Source organism: Symphalangus syndactylus, chromosome 10 (assembly GCF_028878055.3).
Source record: "Symphalangus syndactylus isolate Jambi chromosome 10, NHGRI_mSymSyn1-v2.1_pri, whole genome shotgun sequence".
NCBI lineage: Eukaryota > Metazoa > Chordata > Mammalia > Primates > Hylobatidae > Symphalangus > Symphalangus syndactylus.
The window spans coordinates 110,145,646-110,172,841 of record NC_072432.2 but is presented as its reverse complement, the minus strand read 5'-3'; the positions used below and the strand labels follow the sequence as shown (position 1 = coordinate 110,172,841).

The following is a 27,196-nucleotide window of genomic DNA, read 5'->3' as shown; positions in this document are numbered from 1 at the left end:
CCCGAAAAGACATACAAGAAATCAAGCAGACAAGATTTCACACACTTTTTATGGAAAAAAGAGGAGAAATCACAGTCTTCTTGACACATTTAACACTTTAACCAAGCAGAGGTGCAGACCCGAATCAGAACTCACGACTCTCAACTTGCAGCTCTTGGTCTCCACAGGCCAGCTCCCCGACTAGTGTCCAGGTCTCTGGTGTGAACTTCTGCACAGAAATTCAGGGAATTCAGCCTCCGTACCTACTTGATACTCTGTTGTTGCTGTTTTCAAACATGACCCCAATGGTCTGCTGTTTAGATACAGCAGAAAAGCCTAAGGCTGGACTAACAGTCCTCTCTATGTAGGAAAGCAGCCCTCTTGTGAAGGTAGATGCTCAACTGTTCCTCTCCCTGCTGAGACGCTCCATCCATATACAGGCTAACCTGTCTGCTGGTGGTGTTTCCACAGTGGCCACAGCTCCATGACATGCCTTGAGGCCAAGATTCAACTCACCACTAAAGTGAGTTAGCCACTGGAATCATGGTGCGAAGGGCATCCCCTGGATAGTGACAGATACACAGCACTCTGCAGCTTACTGTACCTTTCCTTGTTCCTCCGTTCTTCTCTCTACCACCTTTTGAAGCACAACCTCCTGACAAGCATGCCCCAGCACAGCATTAGTGGTTATCGCCAAGTATTACTGCCAATTGGCCTGCCAAGGCATGGGTCCCCGCAACCCCCTCCCCCTCCACCCTCCAACCCCTGCCACAGCTGGTTGGGGCCCCTGACCCCAAGCAATCTCCTCATGTTATCTAAACAATTGTATCATTTTCCATGTGTGACCTGGTGTGGAAAGGTTTAAGTGCCATTTTGGGACATAATTAATAGATCCCGTGGTCCCTGTTGTTCCCAGGAATGATGGCCCTGAGAGTTGCCAAACTGTATCTGGGGACAGGAGCTTCATCAAGCCCTGTTATTTTGGTGATATCTTCTAAGCCATCCTCCACCTTGTCTTACTTTACTGTCTGGCAACCAGTAATGATGAGGACAGGTCAGGGCCACTGCCACAGAGGCCACACATCTCACCAACTTTCCAGTAAGGAGCCCAGTTGAACGCTTGCTATGTGGCTATGTGCCTGTTTCTCTCGCACTATTTCACTCTCTTGCTTCCAGACCCTTCCGGGTAGCATTCATATCCGGCAGCTGTTTTTTAGGACATACGGGTTATTTAACTATTTTAAAATCTTTTTCAACAATACTTTTTTTCCTAACAATGAAGACGGGTAAGAAGATCTGGCTAATTATGCTGTAGGAAAGGAAACCTCTCTTATTCTTCACTTGGTAAATATTACTGAGTACTGAATGTTCCAAAAAAAAAAGGCTGTAGATTTTCTCTCCCCAAAGAATATTAAAGTTCATTTCTACTATGCCTCCCATTTAGAATACGTAAATAAAACTGCCTGTCAAAGGTATATGTGTTAACAGTTGTGTCACAATCAAGATAGGGACAGCTTGAGAAAACTTTCCTGCTGCCAAACTGTTGGTGCCTCTCCAGCCTCTAAACAGGGGTCTCCAAGGACTTGGCCTTCCCTGCAGGTCACTACTCTTCCTTGGTGCCTACTCAAGACAAGTGAGGGGCACAAGCTTCTTGGCTAGAAGATTCATCCTTGTCAATGTGGAAGAGAAAAAAAAATGACCTAAAAAAATAAATGGGAATGACAATCTCTAATAACTTGTGCAGTCCAGTTGAGGAGAAAATGAGTACACACTGTATAACTAAGGTTACAAATAAGTAACGACTGAAATCTTCATGTTACTGCTTTGCAACCAATAAAATATGTTTTATAGATGCCTCAGGAGTTCAATGTTCATTCCTCCTTACCGCAAAGGTCGGCATGGCAAGAGGAAAATGTTCTAGCATTCAGAAAGTACATGTTCACGCAAAGGTCATGACGTGCCAACCCAGGCTGTCAGCCCACCCTCAGGAGGGGCACTGGAGCATCACCAGATGGTTCACATCCTCCCCGCATAAATCACCCTTACAAACAGACACCTGTCTGGCAAGTGCAGATTTATAATCTTCTGTGAGTAAACAGCGTTTTTACTATACCCATTTAGCAAAGTGAAACATCCAATCACCTCTCTCTAGAAATAGTGCTCGTGCCTCTGTCAAACTAATTCTTTCTAAAGACAATTTCTCCTAGGCAGGCTCCTCCTTCGTGCTGCAGAATGCCATGGGTACACCGATAATAGTTTCTCTTGTGAGGGATGGACAAGAGCCCAGGGACTCGCCAGGAACTACAGGGACTAGGAGCTGCACAGTAATGATTAATCAAGGGGGATTAAGGCACCAACCCAGGGCCTTTTCTTTTTTTTTTTTTTTTTTGTAATTGACATAATTTTCACCTTTACCTAGATCAAAAAAAGACACATAGGGCAGACTGTCATTTTCACATATAAAATCTATTTCTCCAAATTTTACTAAGGAATTATTCCTCTTCATTGACATTTTATATCCCCTCCAAAAAAGGGCAGCTTGACTCCCTTAAAGAAAAACTCCACTGAGGCAAGTTAAGGTTTAATCCTGCCCCCTACACCCCACCAGCCACATGCTCACCAACTATCATCTGCAGGATTCCGGGAGCTGTTTGTTCTCTCATATCTAACAGAGCTACACAGGGAAGTCGAGAACCCAACGTGTAAGAAAGGTTTCACAGATGTTGTTAACCCTGGCTATACTTTAAAATCTCCCAGGGCCCTTTAGGAAACCCCCAGAGGTTCTGATTCAATTGCAGCCAGGTGGGGTCTTCACATTAGTATGTTTTAGAATCCAGGTAATTCCAATGTGTCTTAAAATGACCCATCTGAAGATTTATTATTTTCCCTTCGTCCTTTCCTACCCAAAAGAATATTTAGATTAGGCAGAATAAGTGTTCAGTAGAACTAAAACTCTCTGTTGACCGACCACCTGAGATCCTAGGTATGCCATTACTCAGTGGTGATCAAACAACTCTCCATTTTGTCCATATATCTGGATAACTGGTTTTGGTCTGTTAACTGCTTTTAAGACCAAAAAGCTCTATCTAGAAAACTGTTATGTGAAGAGCAGGTGCTACATAAATGAGTAGTTCTCAAAGTTTTATCATGAACAGCACATTTTCAAATATTAAAACTTTGGAGTGCCCCTGAGGCTCAAAACTACACTAAACAAATCTTAAAAACTCCAAGCAATCACGACTGCAGGGTAAGACGACTGCAGTGACCAACACACTCTTCACTAATGTGTCAACTTTCCACCCAGGCCCAGCTCCTTTTGTGCTTTCAGTATATTCCAAGGAAGATCCAGTCCTCAGGCTCTTCCAGCAAGCTGCCCCTCTCTCCACCCACCCCCTCTCCAGGCCATCAACCAGCACAGGGATTTAGCAGGTCTCACCACGTACAAGTGTCCACAGCAGCAGAAACGTTTCACATGCTGATCCACAGACAGCAAAAAACTGTAAAAGGCACGGCCCTAAACAGTGCAGGAGGAAGTAACCAATTGGTATCTGAGTTTGATTAATGTTCACAATTTAATTGTTTGAATAAACTTAATTTGTTGCAGTATGATAGACTTCCAGAAAAAAAATCCTAAGTGTAAAACCTAATGGATTTTTACAAAGTGAACCCACATTTGGAATCACCAACCAGATGCAGAAACCAAACATCACTGGCAGCCAGTAGGTCCCTTGCTTCCCCCCTAAATTATTATCCCCAAGTGTAACCACTATTATAACTTCTACCACTCCAAATTAGTTTAGCTGCTTTTGAACTTTATATAAGTATAATCAAAAATATGTATTCTTTTGTGGCTGGTTTCTTTCCCTTAACATTATGCTTGGGAGACTCAAGCAGTGCATGGGGCAGTCATCTGCTGTTTCTGTTCTTCTTTCTTCCTTTTCCTCATAGGATTCCACTGTATGATATGCTATTTTATAAGATAGGCATTTGAGTTGTTGCTTCCAATTTGGGACTGTTAGAATTAATGCTGCTTTAAGGACTCTTGGAAATGTCTTTCAATATACATATGGAGTAACTTCTGTTAGGTATATACCTAGCCAGAAAGACAGTGTGGTAAGTACATAAGGACTTTATGTGTATATAACAAAATAGACTCCAAAAACAGACCCACACATAAATGGCCACTTGATCTAGGACCAAAGACCAATGCAGTACAGTGGGAAAGAGATTTTATTTTCAAATAAATGGTGCTGAATTAATTGGATATTTATATGGAAAGAAAATCTTTAACCCTACCTCACACAACACACATAAAATAAAATCCAGATCTAAACATGAAAAATAGAACAATATGACTCTAGTGGTTAAATAAATGACTATCTTCATAGAATTAAGCTAAGTAAACATTTCTGAAACAGGACTCAAAAATAATGACCATAAAGAAAAATACTGATAAACTGAACTTCTCTAAAATTAAGAATTTTCATTAAAATCTACCCTTTAAGACAGTGAAAAAGCAAGTCACATACTAGAAGACATTTTCAACATATATCTATAACTATATAGATACATGTTTCAACATATCTATATATGTTGAAAATGTCTTTGTGATATATCACAAAACATATATATCATCTGAATAATTATATTGGCATTTAATATAAGCTATTAGCACGGATTGATAGAAATAAAAATCTAAGTGATATCCTTTATTTTCTTCAATAATAAACATTAAACCATATAAACAACTTGAATATATATATGTATGTCACAAAAGACATATTCAGAAAATGTAAATTAAGTCCTACATACCATTTTTTTTAAAATAAAAACAACCCGACTTTTTAAATGGGCAAAAGACTTGAACAAGTATTTTCACAAAAGAGAACATTCAAATGGCCAAAAAACATATAAAAAGATGCTCAACATCATTAGCCATGAGAGAAATTCAGCCACAAAGCCACAGTAAAGTACCATTACATAACCGTCACAATAGTTACAATCAAAAAGCAAAAAGACAAAGAAACACTGATAATACCAAATGTGTGCATTTAGAGCACCTAGCATTCATATAACCTGGTAGGTGTGTAAATTGGCTGGACCAGTTAGGAAAATCACTTAATAGTATCTACTAAAGCTGAATATACACATGTCTGTCCTATGATATAGTAATTCTACTGCTAATATTATTTTTAATGTATAGAAAATTATTTCTGGAAATATACATAAACCAGGGAAAGCTTTGAAAGAGCATACAGATCTCTTTCAACAAATCATCAAATACTCCACAGATGAAGACATTCTCAAAACCAGTATTTCAACAGGAATTTTATTAGCTTCAATATGAAAACATCTGAATAATTATATTGGCATTTAATATACTAGCATGGATTGATAGAAAGAAATAAAAATCTAAGAAATATCCTTTATTTTATTCAATAATAAACATTAAACCATATAAATAACTTGAAAAAATAAATTTACTATGCCTACAGAATATCAGAGTTTAGAATAAAAAATAAAAGGTAGCAGGAAACCATATGAAGAGAGTCATATGGCTCGTAATTCTGGTGGTAGCTGCAAATGAGGTCACTTAACCCTCTATGACCACACTAATTGGTCAAAAGCAACAGAGGCTTCATCAGCAATGCTCATGGGGAACAGCCTACCCCTTCCTGGGCATTTTCAATTTAAAGAGCATACACCTGCTCTGAGAGAGAGACACAGGATTTGTGTCAACCTAGCACTACATTATTTGGTTTGCTCTTCATCTTTTCTATTTATAAACAGTCTTCAGGGCATATGCATACACAAGTATAGCATGTGTACACATGCAGCTATCTATAGCAAAAAACAAATTCACAAAAAATAGCTGTTTTTTTATCTAGAAGACCACATCTTGTTCTATTAATACTCACATACTGCAGTATTACATAACAAATTTTTCCAATTCTGTTATGCTAATATGCAAATAAATGAATTCAACCATAGCTAGGAGCTAAATGTACTAATCAGTATGGCCTTGGGTATCTCTAACTACAAAAGAATTTTACATGATCTCTTTCCGCTGTGAAAATCTCATGAAATCTCCATGATTAATCACTTTGAAACCCAGCTGCTTGGTTTCTGGGATGTTAATATCTGCAATATCCAAATCAGTACATTTAGCACACTCCAAAAATATACTCAATATTGACTACACAGTAATGTGTTGTATTATTGTATTCTAAAATTCTATAATTAGTTGACAATTCCAAAACAATAATAGGAATAGATACTATAAGAAGCCCACCTAAAAAACAAACCGTTACTAATTGTTACCTGCTTTACCTTCCAGGACCCTAAAATGCATAGAACTATAAATCAACTTTTTGTTAAAAAAGAAATAAAAATGGAAACTAACCCCCCTAAAAGAATTTCTAATCCATCAAAGGAGAGCAGAGAGGAAAAAGACAAGGTCTTGGTTTGTGGATCAGACAGAAACTTGAGGCACGATGGGCAGGACTATGGCTATGGCTTCATGTTGGTTAGGTACACATTGGTTTCATCACAAGATTCAGCCACAAAAAGCCAAACTTTTCTCATTAAAAATTAGTTGTCTATTTTAGTACTGGTAGAAACTGCTAAGATCAAGAAGTCAGAATGGCTTGGGCAAGCAGGAGAAGAAAGAAAAAATCAAAGTCATCCAGAGGATGGAGTGGGAGAGAGGGTGATGGAGCCATTCAAAACGTGGACAGTCAAACCTGGTCGGAATGCTGGCTTTGCCTCTTACAGGCTCTCTAACCTTGCCTGGAAATTCCCAAACCTTGTAGAATGGGTTTCCTTGTCTGTAAGGGGAATGATAATGTCTCCTTGCAGGTTCTGATGAGACTTGCATGAGATGATGCATACAAAGCATCTCCTAGTATCTCTTCTTCACCCAATCCTCGCACTACAACAAAGGGCAGAATTTCTACCATTATATGACAAAACATGCTGAGAGATTAGAGATCGCACTCCTACAACTCTATCAGTACTCCAGATTCCTTATGTATTTTCTTTTTAATTATTAATTTTATTCATTTCCAATGAATACCATGTGACTAGCAAATATTAATGACAATAGAAGTTTAAGTAATTTAGTTCCTCAAAAATAAACAAAAACTAAGCAAAAACTACAGATATCACTTAAAGAAACCAAATACCAGAAAAGAGATTAAATCCCTTAGCAAACAATACTGCTCTCTTGCCATCCCTTCTAATCTTTGACAGCAGAATATAAATCAAAAGAAAATTTCAAACGCCTATTCTTATTTCAGGGCACAAAAGGGAGCAATCATTTATATTAACATCTTACAGAACAGTTATAGAATCAACCAAATTCCTAGATCCAACTTTAAATGAAGGTATTTCCTTTGTTTTCAAAATTATGTACATGAATAAATTTCTTCTTGAAGCACACATCCCAGTGAGTTTTATATTCCAATCAAAACCAGTTGGAGTTAAGTCTAAATAACATCTTCATCCAACTCCTAAGACTCATTCTTGTCCCCTTATTTATCCATTCACACATTTATTCAACAAATATATACTTAAACACAAACTTTTCACAAGACATTAAACTAGGTGTTTTCAGAAATTCAGGATGAATAAGATGTAGTTGCCTAAGAGGCAGAAGGACTGTATGGAGATACAGGGAGAGTGGTGGCTGGAAGGCGGAGAAATAATTTACTCTAACCGGGAAGTGGTTAACTGGGGAAAACCTTAAAGATGACTAAGAGAGAAGGAAACCTGAGGAAACAGAGGCATCACCATAAAGGCTAAGTTTAGGCACAGAGGGGAATCTCATGGGGCTCCAGCATAGGTTGTAAGGCAGTTTGTGAAAAGAAGATTACAAGTAAGATGACCATATTATTTATCGTCCAAGCTGAGATGCCTTTGAGAGTTAAAGGAGGCGCTATTAATAATCTTGTCACAGCAAAAGATGTAAACCTGGATTGTCCTGGGCAAAGCAAGACGTGGGTGCTTGGCACAATGAAATTGTATGTTCAATACCCTTTGATCCCATAGTTGGGGCTATTTACATGTGTGCCCAGTTGTACTGAGGTATCAGATTTAGAAAGACACCAAAACAATTATTGAGAGCATTTATGGAACATGTCTGAGAAATTTCCCTAGGCACATTCTGCATATTTCAAAAGACAAAACTTTCAAAACGAGCATGGCCATGTTAGTCTGCTCACCTCTCTAAAGGAGTCTGCTCAACTAAAAATCAGAAAAACACACTAATGCTTATTAGGTGCCACACACTGCTCACACATCATCTCCTTTAATCTTCACAACAATCCTATGAGAGGAGGTTTTATTCTACCTGTTTTAGAGATGGAGTAACTAGACATACAGACTTCAGTATCTTGCCCAAGGCCATAAAGAAAGGAACCAGGGAAGCCAGGATCTAATCCAAGCCCCTAACTACAGACTTTCTATTGTTCCCACCACAATTCTGCCTCCTGAATAATCCAGATATGCAACATGTGGCCTGGGGGCAGCCCTCAACCCCAGGATGCAGCCTAGCTGAGATTAGTAGCTAAAACACGTTTTACCTAATTACCCCTGCCATGGGACCAAGCGCTAGTGGTAAGAGGGCCTAACAACCTGCCCTGGTTTGTCATTCTGGAATGGGCAGGTGCCAAGTGTCCTGCCAGAAGGCTGGACCATTCCCATAATTGTTGCTGAAGCTCAATGCAATGAGTTATATACTTTGGGCACCCTAAAGCTATGGAATTACTCTGATACAAAGAATAGTGGCTGGCTCTAGTGGCTCTGACTTCAGTTTGAGTCACAAATGACACTCATGCTAAGCACAACCCTCTCAATTCACCAATCTTATCAGTAGAAAAAAGCTGAGCAGGCAGCTTACAAACATAACAGTCGCAGATCCTGTGGCCCACTGGTAAAAACATTTGAATCCCACCAATATAGAACAGAAAAGAAGTTAAAGTAATCCAGAATTCTCGTAGATAAGTAAATAACTGGCATCCAAAACAGTATTAAGAAGGAAGAAAGAAACTATTCTTGAACACAAAAGTATGAAGTCTGAAGAAAAACTAAAAATGTTCATACTTCATTTAGGCTGTAAATAATGTTGCCCTATTTTGTTGACTATTGAAGCCTGGGTAACTTAAGCATAAAAAAGAAAGTAAATACCATTCTAGTTTAGGCTCCTTGCAGAGCACAAAGAACTATAAAAGGAAGTGAACAGATTCTGGGATAGAGCATTCTAAGAAAATAACTTAAGTGGCCAATATCAGCAATTAATAAAATAAACAATTTCCTGTCAGTTGCCTATTTGGATTTGATGAAAAACAATGCAAATCAAATACAACCATTTGGGGGAGGCTGGAAAATGGAGGAGGAGGAAAGCCAAAGGGAGCAAGTAGATGTTAGGGTATGAAAATTAATATACTCTGCTTTTGAAAACCTAAACTGAATTGTGACAAAAGCTCTTTGAGCAGGCTAAAACAAGCCACCATGCTTTGGCCTTTCAATAGTTATCTCATGTGGTCTAAAATGTATTAGCACAAAATAAAGTCGGGAGTTGCTGATTGGCCATTAGATTTTTCTGACCTAAGTGATCCAGGTTCCCTATCTATCCAGACAAATTCACTTTGTTATCCAGCTACTGTTTAATTATTTATGATGTGCCCACAGGTTTGCTGGGCATGCGGTATCTTTGTTTCCCCCCATTCAAAAAAAAATGTCTAAAGTCAAATGCAGATATTATTTTTAAGATCCAATTAAAAAATGTTTACTGAGTGTTTGTTACCTGTGCAGAACTGGTAAATACAGCCCAACTTCTGCCTGCAAGGAGCCTAGTTTATTTAAACCATGGGTCAAGACACATATAAAAGTTTTATTTCATTTAAATGTGTATAATAGATGTGAAAAGGCTGCTTGTTGTCCATGTTGGAGAGCTCAGTGTCAAGACATAGGTGAACATAGTAGTATAAAGATAGTAAAAGTGTTTCTCCTACACAACATGATACTATGACAATGGCAATAATGATATTAAGAAAAATAAGGGCTGCCACCTTGGGCAAGGTCAGATCATTGGTCCCTGTGAAGCTGCAAGCCCTGGTCAAGCAGTCACAACAGGTGACTAAGCCTCCTGGCTGTATTATCTGCCAACTTCTTCCACCAGCAGAAACAGAGATTGTTTTCCTTCTTCCAATATCTCCTACATTTAAAGAGGACAATCAAATCCAATGTCTGAAACCACTGATGCTGCCTTAACTACACAAAAAATTCAAACTGCCACTGTAATGTGGGGAAGCAATGGAGTGCAGCCATATACCCAAGCGGGATACAACAAGTAGCTCCAGCACCTGGGGCACAGGGTTAACCTCTCTGAACTCTGATTTCCTCCTGTCTCTGTGGTTAGCACAGGACCAAGTCAGAGAATTACGGTAAGCACTTTTCACGTGTTTTGCATGTAGTGAGTGTTTAATAAATGTTGGCTACTATTATTACTTCTAAATACCAAGATAAGGCAATGGCCGAATTTCCTACTGATTAAAAAAGAACCACAGATTGCCATTCTCTGGAGATGAGGGGAGCGGAAGACCACAGAGACCTGGTGGAGTTTTTTGAAGTGATGTTAGTGCCCTATATCTTCATGATGGTGGTGATTATATGACTGAATGTATTGGTCAAAGTTCACAGAACTGGACACAAACCAGTGTGAATTTTACTGTAAGTAAATCATACCTCATTTTTTAAAGTATCAACCAAAGTATTTAACTAGTTCTGACTAAAATAAATCATCCACAGCAATAGACATTTTAACTTCATTTCTTTCTAAACTTAAACAGAAATCTAAGGCCTAAAATGCTACTTCATATTTTTAGACCAAGCTCTTGAATTAAAGGATTGAGCTATTTGCAAATAATGGATGCCATCTGAACAATTAACCAAATTAACTGTTTCAAAATAAAACATAGATTATATTGAATAGAGTGATGAAATGAATTATGGAAAGAGAAAATGAAAGTGATGTTTTCATTTACTAGATTACTTAGCATGACAAACATAACGGCTTCTTCTCTAAAATCCAGTAATGGGCCTTTGTAAATAATCTCAAAAGTCTACCGTTATTTTCAATAAGCTAAGGAAAAGTAGAAAAGTCTGGTGATGATTTCCATGATTTATTTATCATCTCAAGGTATTTGTAAAAGGTTCTACAGGGCTGCTCACTTTGAATTTTAATCAACACTGTTAACATAACCAAAGAGCTCTTTTAGTATAGATCTGTGCATCTACTTTGGCAGAAAATATTGTTTTACAACAATTTCTTACTCAACACCACATTTACAAAACAGATGGAGCACCAAATAAATTATTTTAAATGAGGAATAAGATTCGGGTCAGCCGACAGTGCATTTCTGCATATGCCCTTCACTTTAGCAATAGTCCCCCTTTCTTTGCCCACCTTATAACACATTTAGGCCATTATTTCTCCCTCTGATTTAAGGATCTCCATCAAAGAGGGCTGTCAAGACTGTAATGAAGATGGAAACTAGGAGAGAGGCACAGTTCAGAAGCCCAACATTTCAACTAATACAACCCCATAAATACTGGCCTCAGTTCCCCAGGTAGCATTCACTCCCTGCTATTCCCTCAAGTCCCCAATTATCACCTTGCTTACTAATCTACTCCTGCCTCTACTCAGAGACCACCTGACTGCATTCATCCCTTATATTTAAAAAAAAAAATAAGGAAACCAAGAAAAGATGTCACTAGTGCTTTTTCACATGTGTTTCTGCTTTAGCTTTTTATTCTCTTTTTTTTAAACAAAAAGGAAACAATTTCTGCCATTCACATGACAAAACTATCTGTGCAGTATTCGTTGCTTTATGAAGTTTGATGTTAAAAGACTTTGTTTTCTATTAGGATATTGTCTTGATGCTGCAAGTTATCTTTAGAAAATACCACAATACATTCCAAAAATCTTGATGCTTCAAGGCACCAATTCAAGGGGAAATACACCAAGTAGTTGCCTATTTAAATATGGCATCCTCTCTTTCCTATAATCCAGTCTTGATCAACTTTCAGCACTACTTCCATAATTTTCGAAAGTTTAAGAAAATGCAAAGTGAAAAGAGGCAAGAAAAAGGAGCATGTCAAGCCTTCTTTGGAGGTACAATACAATGAACAAAATATGGGACTGATAAACCCAAAACCAATTGTTATATAAATTAACAGAACTCAGAGATAACATGTACTTTCTCCATTCATTCAATAAGCAATTTATTGAGCTGCTACTACATTCCTGGCACTTTATATCTAGGGTTACACTGGTGAACAAGAAGCCAAATGCCTTCTTTACAAAGAATAAAAATGACAAAATATCCTTAAAAGTTTCAGAATTCAACATAAGTATCAATATCATTTCTAAAATCAGTGATTTTTGAACAATTAATCATTTCCCCCATGTACTTCTAGAGCCTTCAATGAAGAAATGGTATCTATTGACAAGTTCCCAATTCCATATATCAGAAATACTAACAAATCATCCTTCTTGCTTATCGCCCATTAATGTAAAATTAAAACAAATGTTTTTGTAATTCAGTAAGTTACACTATGAATCTCACTATGGACACTAATAAAGTTTGATTGTTTTTAATTCAAAAACAAGTATTCAAAACAATTAAAAGAAAGGGGTTAAAATTAGGTAGGCTGGTATCTTCTTTGCAATTTTCACCTCAAATTTTATTAACACCACAATGCAAAATCACCACAAATATTTTATGACAAAAACAGAAATGTCACATAACTCTGTCAATAGGATTATGATGCACAGTTGAATGGAACTTCCATTGAAACATAAGCTACAGAGTAAAAGAAAACGTAAGTCACTAAAAGCTATGTATGTAGCAAAAAGACACTTTACTTTCCTTAGTTTATCTCTTAAGTGTGTGCTGCAGGTAGTTAATATACTTGATCTCCAAGCCCTTCAAATTGTGTCCTTGCCCAGACATAAACTGTGCAAACAGATGACAAAGGGAAATGCAGTTTCACAATTGCCTCTTACATAGAGTAGCAATATGGTATATTTCACTAGATTACTGCATAAGTTGATAACACCATCAGACATTTTCACAGTACTTGGGAGATTTCTGTAGGTCCAATAAAATTTCAGATACCACCACTGCCAACTCTCTTCACTGTGGCATGTTCTGCCCTCTCTCCCACCAGTTATCAGCCACAGGAAGGGTGGGTGCAGCCTGTCAATTTGCTTTGCTGCTCCCTGTCCTGATAACTCCTTGATTTTCAGAAAGCAATGTTTTCATTTGCTCCAAACTTGAGCGAGCCAAATGAGCTGGTCTTGCCTAAGGCTCTGCTCTTCTTAGCTCATCAACTATTTTTTTTTTTTTTTTTTTGCACTTCATGTCACGAGAAATATTTTTACATTGCGGACCAAAATGTAACATTAGAATGAAACTAACACAAACTCGGGAGTTCCTAATATTACTTCTTGAGTTTAAAATGCTCAAAACAATCGCTGGCTTTCTTCCGCTAACACTGTGCAAGCAAAACCAAGCAAACTGCCCAAAAGAACTTCCACAGAACACGAGGCCTGCCTACTGCAAGCAAGGAAAAAGATTAAATCGTGTGAAACTGTAAACTCTAAGAGCTTCTGAGCCTAAGAAAGCGGAAATCTGCATTTATGTTCAGAAATCTACTCTATTTTTCTTTGTGACTGAGTGACCGGAGATTAAGAGATTTTGCACCCTCGAAGTGTAAACATTTGTAAGAGCCAACTAACTATATACAGATCAGAAGAAACATATTAAATAATCTCTGTTCACCCTCTGTTCGCCGCCTGGGATTTTTAAGAAAATGTTCTCGCATTTCACATAATCCCTATCTGTGTTTAAGATACAATAGAAATCTTATAGGGAGTCTGTTAACCAGACTAGGCTACACATAAGAATATGCCCTACCCAGGCAGGTACAAGGCCCTAATGCCAGACCAATCCTGGAAGAGGTGACAGCCCCAAGTTCAACTGAGGATGTCTGAGCACAGCTCCCCCTGCACATTAGGGATCACCTCTCCATTCTTTCCACATGCCATTTGCATCCAATCCCCGCTCAACCAACGCAAGCACCCATGCTCCAGTGGTTCCTGTTAGCAGTGGGCTTCCTCCTTCCACCACCACTCCCCCAGGGAGAAAACAGACCCCAAGGACGGCTGAGGGTGGGCGATGAGCGCCCTTCTCCCACCTACCTTGATGATGCTGCTCCGGCGGGGCAGGCCGCCCGGCTTGCTCTCCCGGGGGAGGGTACAGACGACCGCGCTGGGGGTCGGGGCGAGCGCAACGCTGCGGGGTCCCCTGGCAGGGCTAGCCCGGGCTTCGTCCCCGGACACGCCGAGGCTGCAGTCTCCGTTGGAAACCCCGCCGCTGTCATAGCGCGCCCGCCCGTGGCCGAGGCGACCTCCCCCGCCACCGCCTTCCCCCACTCCGGCTTTCAGGGCGCCCTTGGCGCCGAGGGCCGGGCCCGGGGAGGTGGGCAGGGCCCCGCCGGCGGCGCCCCCCCGGCCGCACTCCGCCATGGGCGCCCCGCGACCCGCCTGCACAAAGCCGCGTCCTCGCGTCCCCGCGTCCCCGCCGCCGCCTCGGGCCGCCGCGCGCGGCCCCTCCTCCTCTCCTCCTCCCGCCGCCGCCGCCTCGGCCGCTTCTTCCGCTTTTTTTTTTTTTTTTTTTTTTTAATTTAGATGTGATGTTTGTTTCGAGCTCTCGCCTTGCGCACGGTTAAAGTCGCCGCGGCAGAATTATCGGAAGATTCCTGCAGGGGAGAGAAGAGAGAGACCAGTCAGTTCGGGCGCCGGCGGAGCCCCGGCTCTCGGCACCTGGGGAAGGAAAACACGCCCCAACACACGCGCCTCTGCGGGCGCCAAAAATAACCCGCGCGGGCCGGGCGCCCACCCCGGGGCAACCCGCGCCCACCTCAGGGGCCCCAGGCAGCCACCCCGAGGTAACGGGGCGCCCACGTCAGGGGCTCGGGGCGCGCTCCCCCGGGGCTCAGAGCAACTGGGGTCGGAGCACCCGCCACGCAGGAAAAGGCGCCCACCTCCGGCGAAGGGCGAGGGGAAGTGGCGGCCGCCCCGACGCTCTCTGGCCACGCGGAGGCGGCTCCCGAGGATCTCCCGGCCCCGGGCGGGCGGGGGTCGACGCGCGGGTCTCTCCGGACCCTAACTCCCCAGAGGCCGCCGCATGCCGAGCTCTGTTACGTCCCCTCAGAGCCCCGTTAAGGCCCGCGGCGCGGAGAGGAAGCGCACGGCGGGCAGGGGCGACCAGGAGCGGCCGGGTATGACAATCGCTGTGCGGCCCCGGGGCAGCTCCCGGAGGGGGCAGCCCAGACCCACCCCACCCGCCGGCTGCTGTCTCCTCCCGAGCTCGGCGCTGCCCCCTGCAGGCCGCGTGGTCCCTCCTCGATCGCCCCCTGACCCACTGCGAGCCGCCCAGCTCCCTCTCGAGAGTGCCGCCGTCGCGGCTGCTGTCACCGAGGCTGGGTCATCGGGCCGCGGGGACCTCAAAGCCGAGTGGACGGGAGCCCCAAGTCATTGCCTATCCTTCGCCTCCCCCGAGCTGCTGCAACTGTCAGTCACCCGCCCGGAACCCCGAGGGGCAACTACCGCGCAGGCCTCGGGGCCCGGAACAAGGGTCCCGGGGCCCAGGATCTTGGCCGCTGCACCTCACTCCTGCCCCAGCCCCGCGCACGGAACTCGTTTCCTTCCCACCCAGTTCGGGACGCTGGTCTCTGGCTTCCCCAGTGGGTCAGATCTATATCATACACTGGGACCAATTCCGTTCCCTTGGGCTCCTGATTGATTCAACTAGTTGGAAGGATGCTGAGGCAGGGGTGAGGGCTGGGGTGGCTGGCAGGCTATGAGGGGCAGAGGACATCAGCAGAGCCTATTTCGTGCCCTCTGAGTCTCCACACAGAGATTTATCACTGAGACCTTCCCGATTCCCCTACCAGGGATGCCGGCTGGCCCTGATGGCCTGCGGGGCCCAGCCTAGGTCAGGCTCATCTTTTGGGACAGGATCCCACTTGCAGCGCTACAGCCAGTCCCTCCGCTAGTTCTCCCGCACCAACTTAAGGCGGTGTGACTGGCCTAAAAGTCCACGCTGATCGTGTGGCTTCCGCTCGCAAATATCTCCCCTGGATCTCCCTCCCTGGAGCCAGACAAGACCCAAAACTCCGAAGGGTGAGACCCCAGCCCTTCCACCACCACCCCCGCGCCACCCCACGCCCCAGGCCTGGGCCCACCCACCTCTCCATCCCAGGCTCCGTGGGCTCCAGCCTCCTACCCTCTCTAGCACCCAAGCCCTTCCCCAACTCGTATGCTTTCATTTCCAGGAATGCAGTCCCCGCAGGGCGCGAAGGAGAAACTAATAGTCCGGAGGTGGGGGTGAACTTAGACCTGGCTTTCATTAGCGTGGTGTTGTAACAGACTGCCAAGGAGCCTCTGAGGAAATGGGCTTTACGTACATATACATACTCGCCCTTGCCCCTGAAGCAACATCAAATACTTTCATGTTATTCTTGGGGGCGTTTTAATTCGTCAGATCCTCTGAATTCGTGTTTTTGTAACCCATCAGACAAGATTTTGTACATCTCTTTCCAACCTGGGCCTACACACTAACAGAAATAGTTTTACATCGAAGGACAATGCTTTAGTGTTTTATTCAGTCTTATCTCTTTTCTTTCTTTTTTCTAGTTGTGTTTCAAAATGTTTATTTTTTCTGTCTTGTGATAGTTTTGGAGGAAAAAAATATTGAAATAATTCAAATCAGGCTCTTAACTCTGCTTTATTAAATTTATAGTCGGTAGCCTGTGAGTATGCTTCGGGAGAGGAAAAAAAGAATGCTAGGATCTTTATTCTTCAAGTCTCTAATTTTGATATTTTGAATAAACACCCAGAGGTGTCTCTGCCTTTTGTGTGTTAGTATCTAATCTTTCTTGCATTTACGAGTCACTAGTAAAACGCTATGACAGCCATAGATCCCGTGGCTCTCACTGTGAGTTTCCTGGGCTGAGTAGGGACTTAGTGAGGTTCAACCCCCAGTATGCTTTTTATAGAAGCACCAGCTGATTCACCAGTGCCCTCCAAAATGAGCACCTATCCATCTCACTCTGGACTCCCAACAGGTCATACCAGGGAGCTTCGTTGAAATAGACTTGGCATTTAAATTAAAATGTTTCCCAAAGCATCTTGGCAGACCTGTAACTAATGATGCCAGAGGCCCAAGGCCTGTGCCAGGTTCCTTTTTATTCCCATAAGTGCTTGTCTCCCACAAGCCGCTGGTCACACGCCTGCTGATGTTATAGCAGCACTTCTTCATCCCACAAACAGCCCAACTATAGGTACCATATCTCAGACATGGTGAAGGGAAGCAGCATGTTCCTCTGACATGTGCAATGCTTGGCTCCCAGTAGGTTTTTTAATAAGCTAAACTCAGATTTTTTCATCACAAATAGCGTAGTAAGTAATTGTTTTTCCTCATTCCTGCCTGTTTCTCTGCAGTCACTAAGTGGTTGCTGTCCATTCCTCATACTCCACAAGCAATATTGTTGAAGAAATTGTAAATATTTTGCCAAAATTCTTGCTGAAGTGTTTTCATGGCATTTTGAAATTCATAGAAGTTGGAGTTAGAAAAAGCCAAAATATCATAGTCATTCCTCAGCAAATATTGTCTAATGGTTCCCTCAGATTACATTTCAGAGCAGGGCAATAAAAGATAGGCAAGACATTAGTAAAATGCCCATTCTAAATAACTCCATGATGCTTATGCCAATTTATTTTATCTATATGCAAATAGTTGGAGTCTGGTGAGTAACCTGCTCGTAATATTTAAAGTAGATACCTTTAAAATCTCATTCTATCATGCCAGCAATACATGGCTTTATCTCTTTTAAATTTTCTTCATATTTCAATCCATCTCAGATTTTAATCATTGTCGCTCTTCACCAAACTGTCTTCTATTTGTATCATCAATTTAATGCCCAGAACTCGAACTATTCAGACTCCCTGTTCCATAAGAACCTTCCTTCAGTCTCTCAAAATAACACTGACTCAGTTTACTGACTTCTTGCCATCATTTATACCCTTGTAGGTTATGAATTCATATCTAGTTTCCAGTTCACAGGCTCCAATATTAGGACTCTCCAACTTTTTTTCTGATTCAGTGAGTACTTGGCCTTCAGATTATTTTCTTCCTTAATGTATTATGACAATTTTCATTTCCCAAACCTCAATCACATGTTATTTCCTGTATTTCTCCAAAGATGCAGTCCAACCTCTGAGCCTTCATATTCAACTGCTGTTCATATGCTTAACATAAATGCTAACTAGAGCAGAAAGTAGATGACCAAAATGCTTTAAGGAAATAGCAGATTATATCAATGTACTAGTTCACACTGGCTACTCATTTGCTTCCTGAGTCAATCTAAGGGGTTGATTTTAATCTATTATGCGCCTACAGCTTAAATTATATTTATTTTATCATGATCCTCAACAACAAGAAATATGTAGCGATTGATTGCCTTTTTTCCTGAGCAGTAATGTGGCAAGTTAGCCCTGCCAAAAGCTTTCATTTCCATATTTTCCTCTCTTCTGACACTGAAGATTCTTCACCCATTTTCCTTGGATCCATCTTCCACAAGTGTATATGGCTGCCAAGAAGTTAGGCACTCGGGGAATTACAGCTATGCTTTTCAGCCACTGAGGAACTACTTTGTGAGTTCATTAAGTTTTTTCAGTGGCTATTGGTAGCATTTTGAGGGAATCTGTTAATCAGTGGGAATTTGATAAGATCATTCTATCAGCAAAAGGATACAATATTGTAGACTAATATGAGTCCCTTAAAAATAACTGTTACTTATTACACTGGTTTTATAAATTCTCTCTCATGTGTATGATTGTATGTCTACCACTATTTTATTACAGGAGTCACTGCAAACTCAAATGTGTACGGGGGCCAGGTAGGTAATGTAATGAGTGAACTTGGAGGGATTTGTTTCATAATAGCATCATAATTCATGTTTTTTCATGATGTTTTTCGTCATGTTTTTCAACAACGATATACTTTGCATATCAGAGTAATACTCTTCCTGATTCACTTCTGGCTTTCTAATTTTGATAGGGCCTTGATACAAGAAATATTTCACTTTCCTCTTAACTCTAAAAAAGATGTGTGAACATGCTGATAAATAGCAACTGACACCCAGCCAGGTGTAGTATGGCAACACGGAATGTTAGACTCAGGTACTCTGGTGAGGAAATCTTATTGCTACCTTGAGGGAATCTTGGCTCAGTGCTGCCAAGACCATCTTACTATTCTAGAGAAGCCAGAAATCCGGAACATAAAACTTGTTATTTAGTTAGTTAGTTCATTCTCTTAAGGGAAGGACATCCACAAATTGAGGTCTTCACGTATTGTTCTTTATGAAGTCTGCAGAGAGACTATTTTTTTCCTATCCCACCTCCAAACGGCATGATAAGCAAAGTTTAGCAAATGTCTTCCAAAGTCTGCATTTCTTTGGATCTTGTCAATCTGTTTTTTATTGGCATGTTTATTTTCATGAGTTTTAGGAAGTCAGAATATCTGATGACCACATCATTTACACATCCCAATATGTGATGTGTTGCACCCAACCTACTTCCCTTCATCTACCCACTCCCAAATCCCAACCCCAAGAATATTTCATCTCGGAAATCTGAAACTCAGAGACTCATTGTCTAGCCAGAAACTCTGCCCTTTCATCAGTCCCATTCTCTTACTTTCCCCAAACCCACCTGCCAGTATTAGCAAGACCTGTACTTCCTCCACCCCTTCCCAATCCCTTAGTCTATCAGCACCCCTTTTTATACTTTTTCCCCTGACCTAGCCTGGGCCTTATGACCAAGACCTTCAATTAAACCACATTCTCACTAGCATCCTAGATCCTTCACATTCTTGTCCTTCTGCTGTGCCCACCTTGACAATATACAGCTTTGCATAAATCTAACTATGGCTTTCTCCATGCATGCCCCCAGCTGCCACTCTGCTGTGGAAAAAAAAAAAATCATATAGCTAGGCTGTGTTACATGTGTATGATTTCCATCTTCAGCAGAGCCTCTGGTATATTAAGCAATATTTTACCCTTTGCTAATTGGCATAAATCTTTATTCTCCAAACTGTTACTCTTCAAATCCCAAGTAACCCACTAGCTCTCAATCTCAGCAGTTGTCCTAGGATTCTACTTCACAAAATGCACCAAAAAATAAACTGCTTTAACTTTTTTTCCATTCCACTTATCCTTACTTCACCCACCACCCCAGCTGTCTAAGGCTAACCCTGAATCAGAAACCATCTATGTATATTTTCTATGCTTATTGGACTCTTCTGCTGTGATGTGATTGATCGTTTAAGACCAGGGGGTTTTGTTACCCTCTAGTTGGCAGAAGCTGGAATGGGGTCTTCCCTGAGTGAGTGGCCAATCCCAACTTCAATCATACAAGGGCAGGAAGGAGTCAGGGATTTGGAAGACAGCCTTAGACCACTTTCTCTCGGGTCTGGTGCCTTGAGTCTTCATGGGTGCTCCAAGGGAGTGAGGAGAAGACTAGGGCCTCCAGGAGCCAGAAGGAGAAGAAGGTGCCTTCATCAGAAACCCCATGAGGCTGAGCCTGTGGGCTCTGAGGATAGGGACTTTGTGTTTAAATGTGCTTTTTATGGTCTAATTCCCCCAAGTTGTTAGTAAAGAAGGGTTAGTATTAATAGCTCCTCTCAACTGTACTATCATGGATAAAGTGATGGCCTCTGAAAGACAGAGCTACTCCTACTCTCACCCCCACAGCCAGTGTGATGGCTGCAGCAAGCCATGAGTGAGATTCCAGGGGAAAGTAAGTCCCTGAGTTAAAGAGGCAAGTGGTAAGCAGAGTAGACCAACCCCTCAGGGAGCTTTTCTTTCCTTCATAAACCTTGAAGCACTGAGGCAGTTCTTCCAATTCTTCTACCTTGCTTTGTCACGTCACTTGGTCCATTCTCTATGCATTTTGCTTACTTCCACATACACATACATTCTAGACATCCCTTCCTAAAAATCTTTCCTCAACTCTCTTTCCTTCTCAAGCTACACCTTCTCACCCTCCTTGCTCCTCACACTGAAATTTCTGTCAAAAAAAAATATTCTTTTCTCTCTGATGTTCACTGTTCTTTTTGTTACCAGCCTATTGTAACTGGCTTCCATCCCCTTCTACGGAAACTGTCCTCCCAAAGATCATGGTTAAAATCCTATATCAACAAATTCAATGGCTACTTTTTAGTCTTTACCTGTCTTGGCATTTGTGGAACATTTAGTATTGCTAACTCTCCTTTTATTGTTGAAACTCTCTCTTTCCCTGATGAGATTCTTGGCCTGACTGTGCCCTAGGAATCTTAAACTCAACATACCTTCATTTTAATTCCTTGAATCTGTCCTTTATACATCTGTTTTGTTTTGCTATCCATTCTGTAGACTAACTGAATGAAGAACTCAGCATCAACTTCCACTCCCAAGGCCTCCTGTTCCAGTTAACCGTCGATGCATTGTAAATCAACTGAGAAGTATCTTTCAAACCCATTCCCACCAGAATGGTCTGCTTTACTGTCTCATTGCACTATTGTCTCTTGGACTTCTGCAATAGCCTCCCAACCCTGCCTGCCTCTACTCCCTCCCAGCTTCAATCTATTTCTCAAACCACCAAAGCATTGTCCTGGAGGATCACTGCTCAACCCCAAAGTCTCTAACAGCTCACTTTAAAACAAATTTGATTCCCTTTAGGAGATGCACAAGTTCCATCATAACCTGGCCCAATCTTCCTTTCTAGCATTGTCTCCTACCTAGATATTCTCCATAAATGCTAGTCATGTTGATCTACTTCCCTGAAAAGGCCATGCAGTCTCACCCTCAGTGTGTTTGCTTATGGTGTTTGCTAGGTTTAGAATTCCTGTTTCCCTCTCTCCATCGGAAGAACTTAGAGGCATCCTTCAAGAAAACACAAATGCTTCCTCCTTTGATAAGATGTTTCTGACTCCAGAAAATTAATTGCTCCTCTAGGCTCTTAAAGCACTTAGTACATACCTCGACAATGGCCCTCATTATAATATATTGCAATTATTTATGTATGAGTCTTTTTCCCCACATGAGCTTGAGATCAGCAGAGCATAGCTTACAAATCTTTTCTCCATACTAAATGAACTCATCAGAGATTGACACTACATAGGATTAATCCTCAAACTCTCTGCAGCAGCCCAGGACCTGACATATCATATATCTTGCATACATTTGTTGATTTTAATTAAGAAGCCTGTTTTAAAATCCATCTTTGCCCTTCATATGCTTATAAAACCCTTTCTTATTTCATAAGGCCTCTTTCCTTGGTTCAAGTGAAGATGTTTTATTCTGTGCCTTCCAACTTTTCTTCCTATTTTTCCTTATTAACTAATACAAATTAGTTCATCATGTTGCTAGAATTTATGAATTATGTATGTATTGTGTGAAAAGGACTGTATTTGATGCTGTGGGGGGAAGGTGACTGGGAGTTTGGGGTAGGAAAAGGGAGGCTTATTTTTCATTATGTATGCATTACAGTTCCAATTTTTAAAGTAGTTAAAAATAATAAAGGGAGCAGTCCCAGCCCTGATATGGTTAGTAAAAATTGTGACCTATCTCTGAGACGTAAGATTAACAAAACCTTACCAGACCGAAAACATCACCCCTTCAGCTTGGCACACTGCCCGACTCCTTTCTTAATTAGTTGGAAATTCTAACCATCAACAATACACAACACAAGAGAGGACACAATCTCCAGAAGGTTGCTGTTAAAATGTACAAATTACCTGGCAAAAGGAAGCTTCCCTAGACAGCTCCCACTTACGCTTATTAGCAAAAAATGAGCTAAATGTCACCCTGTTCTTTTTGGCAGAGACATATGGCACTCACATGAGAGAGAAAACACAGGTTAATCTTGCTACCCAGAAGGTGGCAGGACAAGGTTCAGGGGGGCTCCCTTCCATCCCCTACTCCAAAAAACCTTAGAGGGCGGCTTGGGCAAGTGAGGAGAGGTTGTGAGCCACATTGTGATTTTATAATCTGGCTCGATGTCTGCCCTGAGACAGAGAAACACCTAAGAGAAGAGTTGGGAGGGCAATGAGACTTGAGAAAACCTAGGCCTTGGAGGAAGGGATGGAGCTGGCTTGCTAGACAGGGGTCAGAAGGTCATTCCAGGGAAGATGGGCAGCCCAAGCAAAGACACATCCAAGTTCCTCTTCTACTCACTAGTCCCTATGCAAATATTTCTTGCACTATTAAACTTTAGTTAAGACACGATGAAGAAGAAGAGGCCTTAAATGTTCTTTTAAAATCATGTGACCGTGTAAATAGAGGATCTTGAACTCAACTGGGACAAGGACAAGAACTAGAGGAAGTGGATAAACTGTAGCCACAGGGATTTTGGGTGCCACAGAAAGGAAATTGTCCCTGCTCTGACATCAGGCACTGATATGCATTACCAACAAGGCCTTGGAATTTCCTTTTCACAAGAACCTTAAGAAGGTAATTATCTACAGGGATGGTATAAGCAGTTCCAGCCTGAAGGCAAAGGTCATAATGAATGACTCCCTTTGACCTGCTGATTCTGGGTATTTAATCACAGATTTTTAAAAACTGTTTTGAAGTCAAATTAGATGTTAATTTTTTTTTTTTTTTTTCAGTTTTCTTAGTCTTCATTTTCATGGAATTACTATTTGGTGTAGTGTAATGAAATGTTTCAGCCCTCTTCCAAACACTTATTTCTCACGGGGGTGTTCAATTGCCTATTTACTGTTTTGAAATGGAATATCTTTGTAATCATATATTCCTGCAGTTTGAGTTCACATGTTTCATCTAGCTGGTTCATTTTTCTACGTTTTAAATTAGGTTCACTAGTTTATTTTTATCATGGAGCCAAAGATCTCAGGATGTTCTCTGCTTGGGGTAGATTTTCTACTTGAAGAATTATAAAATGACCCTCTTCCTAACATGGTAACTTCTTTGATGCTGTACACTTGCTGTGTTTGTAATAGTTAGGGGCAATTAAAGTGTCTGGTAGAGTACAATATTAATGCTATTAGAGTACATGGAGAAATTTTAAATCTCCCTCAATCTCTATTTCTGATGATGGGTGCCTTGGGGTTTTAACTCTACGGTGTATCCAAAATAGTGTTTGGGTTTTTTCTTTTTAATCATCATATTCTCCAGTGTCAAACTCAGCATTATTGCTTCCACAAATACTTTGTGCATTGAACCATCTCTATGTTATTTTATTCATCTGTTCCTCTAAGAAGACCTTGTTAATCTACAGTGACATTTCAGCCATAAAAATGATCTCAACCACCTCTGTTCTGTCTCTCTTTCCCTTTTAAACACTCAGCTTAAATCTTAAGTCTTTCATAAGCTCTCTTCTCTGCAGTGGTGAGTAAACATTTCATTCCAGCAGTCTACTGTTCTCACTCTTACTTGTAGGGAAATTCAAAACTTCTGTCTAACTTTGGGTATTAGGAAGCAGCCTGGCTGTGTAACTTAGCCCCCAGACCCGAGATACTCTAGCTGAGAGTATGGATCAGAACCCTTGCCAGTTGGTCATTGCTTGGCATAAGACAAATCCTTTAAACCTTAGCCATTTCGTTTTCCTCCTTGGTCACACAGGGATAAAAATGGTGACCTGTCTCCTGACCTGCCTGCTGATCTGCCTGCCAGGGTGGATGCAGACCAACATTTGCAAACCTTAACGGACAATATGAATGCTGATTGGAAAGAGAGCAACTGGAGCTCACAAATAATTTCCCCAAAGGTCAATTAGACCCACAAGATATCTCTGGCATACACAGGAAGTATCGGCCTCATCTATATTTAATGTAATTCCCTTCTCCCTGGTCCCATTAAAGAAGAGTTTGGGGTGCCATAAATATTTCATGACAAAAATGTCCATGCACCCACTTTCCAGAGCCCCAGCCAGTGACCCCCTTATTTCCATTCTGAATATAATAAAATGTCTGTTCAATCACAGAATATGGATATTTGTTGGAACATACAAATTACATTCTCTTTGCAGTGCTATTGGCAACTGATTCCTGTGTATTATGTTGACTTGGGGATTGTTTGTATACCCACTCACCCCTCAGCACACAGCATGTTATAAAACGTCTTAGTTTTAAATACAAGCTGATAATTCTGAAGAGAAAGAAACGTAAAACATCGAGAATACAAAACCTAAATCATAATCTCATCAACAAAGAGCCGGGGTAGCTCAGCAACCAGAGACTGTAATGGGGAAAACCATTTCCGAATCCAGACAGGTGGGCAAGTAATAGAGGTCATGGGTTGGGAATAAGATTATTCATAAGTATTAAAATTAAAGAAAGTGTCAGAAGAATTAGGGCTTCCCTTGTGTGGTTGGCTTGGGAGCCCTACTTGTTTCTGGCATGCATGGAATAGGGGGCAGAGATGAAATAACAAAAACTTATTTTGTTTCCCTGTGTGAGTCAATTTACAGTAATTCCAGCCCTCAGGATGGGACATGCGGGCATCATGAGCTAAGCAGAGTATCAGAGATGTAGCCTCACATCCCTGAATGCAGGCCCTTCAGAGGGAGTACACAGGGGTGGGCCTGCTTTGAGATTTAGGTTTCACAGACTTATTTCATCAAAATTCTGTTTCCAGGATTTGGAGGTGGGATTCCTGTGAGTGTAATTTAAGTCTTCAGCAGCAGCTATACTAAAAAAGAGAAGGCCAGTTTGAAGATAGAAAAGTGAAGCAAGGGATATCGGGTCTATCAGTGATAACAAAGAACGCTCATCTTCTTCTGAGCCAGATTGTCTCCCTCAGTGAGTGAGAGGCAAGGAGGAATGCCATGCTGAGATGAGAAGGAGGAGCAGGTTGAACATATTTATTCCTATTGTACAGATGAGGCACTGAGGCATAATTAAAGTTATATCACTTGCTCAGGGCCAAGTACTGCTCCGAAGTCCATTAACTTTACCACTGTGGAATACTGAGGAGAAAAAAATGCCAGGACACCCTCCTGGAAAGTTCAGCCCAAAAGGAATGGTAGCTATGTGAACACCTCTATGTCTCTATTATCTTCAGCAGATTGGGACCCAGTTCAGTCATCCTGGTTAGCTATTCCTTTGCTAGGGGCACCTGGGCTTGGAGAATTCCACTCCACGAATCCCTTCCTTTCTGCTTCTCTTCCTGAGGTCACTGTACAAAAAGACAAAAAAAAAAACACATCAGAGTATTCAAGTAGTACCACCATCTTGGGGTAGCCTTGAGGGTTAACCATGTACCACAGTGGAGAATCAGTGAACATTCAATATGCACCAGGCACGATTTCAAGAGCTTCTCATGCTTCACCTACCTCACTTAGCCCTGACAGAAACTCTGATAAACAGCTAATTTTATTTTCTCCATTTTACAGATGGGCAGGCTAAGGAGGCACAGAAAGGTGAAGTGACTTGCGCAAGATCTAACCACGGTGAAGACAAGCTAAGGCAGAGAGGAGTATGGGAGAAAAGGTCGTAAGCCTTAAATGCAGTGCACAGGAGCAAACCCAGTCCTCTGTGTTACGAGGCTGAGGGGGATGAGGATTCTTGGCTGTGGGAGAGAGGTTGGGGCAGAGCTGACTTTTGCTCCTGCTGCTGCTCCAGGCAAAAGCCTTAGTGGAGCCTGAGGGGAGTCTCATCAGTTTAACACCTGACCTCAGGCTCCCCTGGAAGAACAGTAGTACTCCCTTATTTTCACGGGATATGTTCCAAGTCCCCAGTGGATGCCTGAGCTGCGGATAGTATTGAAACCTATATATAACACATTTTTTTTCAATCTTGTAACTGAGAAGGCTACTAAGTGACTAATGGGAAGGTAGCATATATAGTGTGAGTATGCTTGACAAAGGGATGATTTATGTCTCCGGTGGGATGGATGGAGGGGGATGTTGAGAGATTTAATCAAGCTACTCAGAATGTTGTGAAATTTAAAATGTATGAATTGTTTATTTCTGAAATTTTCAGTTTAATATTTTTGGATTGCAGTTGACCATGGATAATTGAAACTGAGAAAAGCAAAACTTCAGATAAGGGAGGACTACTGCAACAAAGGAACACTTGACACGAAG

The 27,196-nt window shown here is 41.6% G+C and overlaps 1 protein-coding gene across 5 annotated transcripts in view; it reads right to left on the bottom strand.

Moving 5' to 3' along the window:
* PLCL2 (phospholipase C like 2) overlaps window positions 1-14,926 on the bottom strand; it is a 222,629-nt gene extending 207,703 nt beyond the window's left edge. For 3 of the 5 annotated variants that reach the window (XM_055295536.2, XM_055295537.2, XM_055295538.2), the window contains exon 1: window positions 14,246-14,926. In XM_055295536.2, coding sequence (XP_055151511.2) covers window positions 14,246-14,572 — 327 coding nt within the window. In that variant the 5' untranslated portion in view covers window positions 14,573-14,926. The remainder of the gene's footprint in view (window positions 1-14,245) is intronic. The other 2 variants (XR_008660523.2, XM_055295535.2) reach the window with 1 other exon arrangement.
* Between the last annotated feature and the right edge of the window lie 12,270 nt (window positions 14,927-27,196).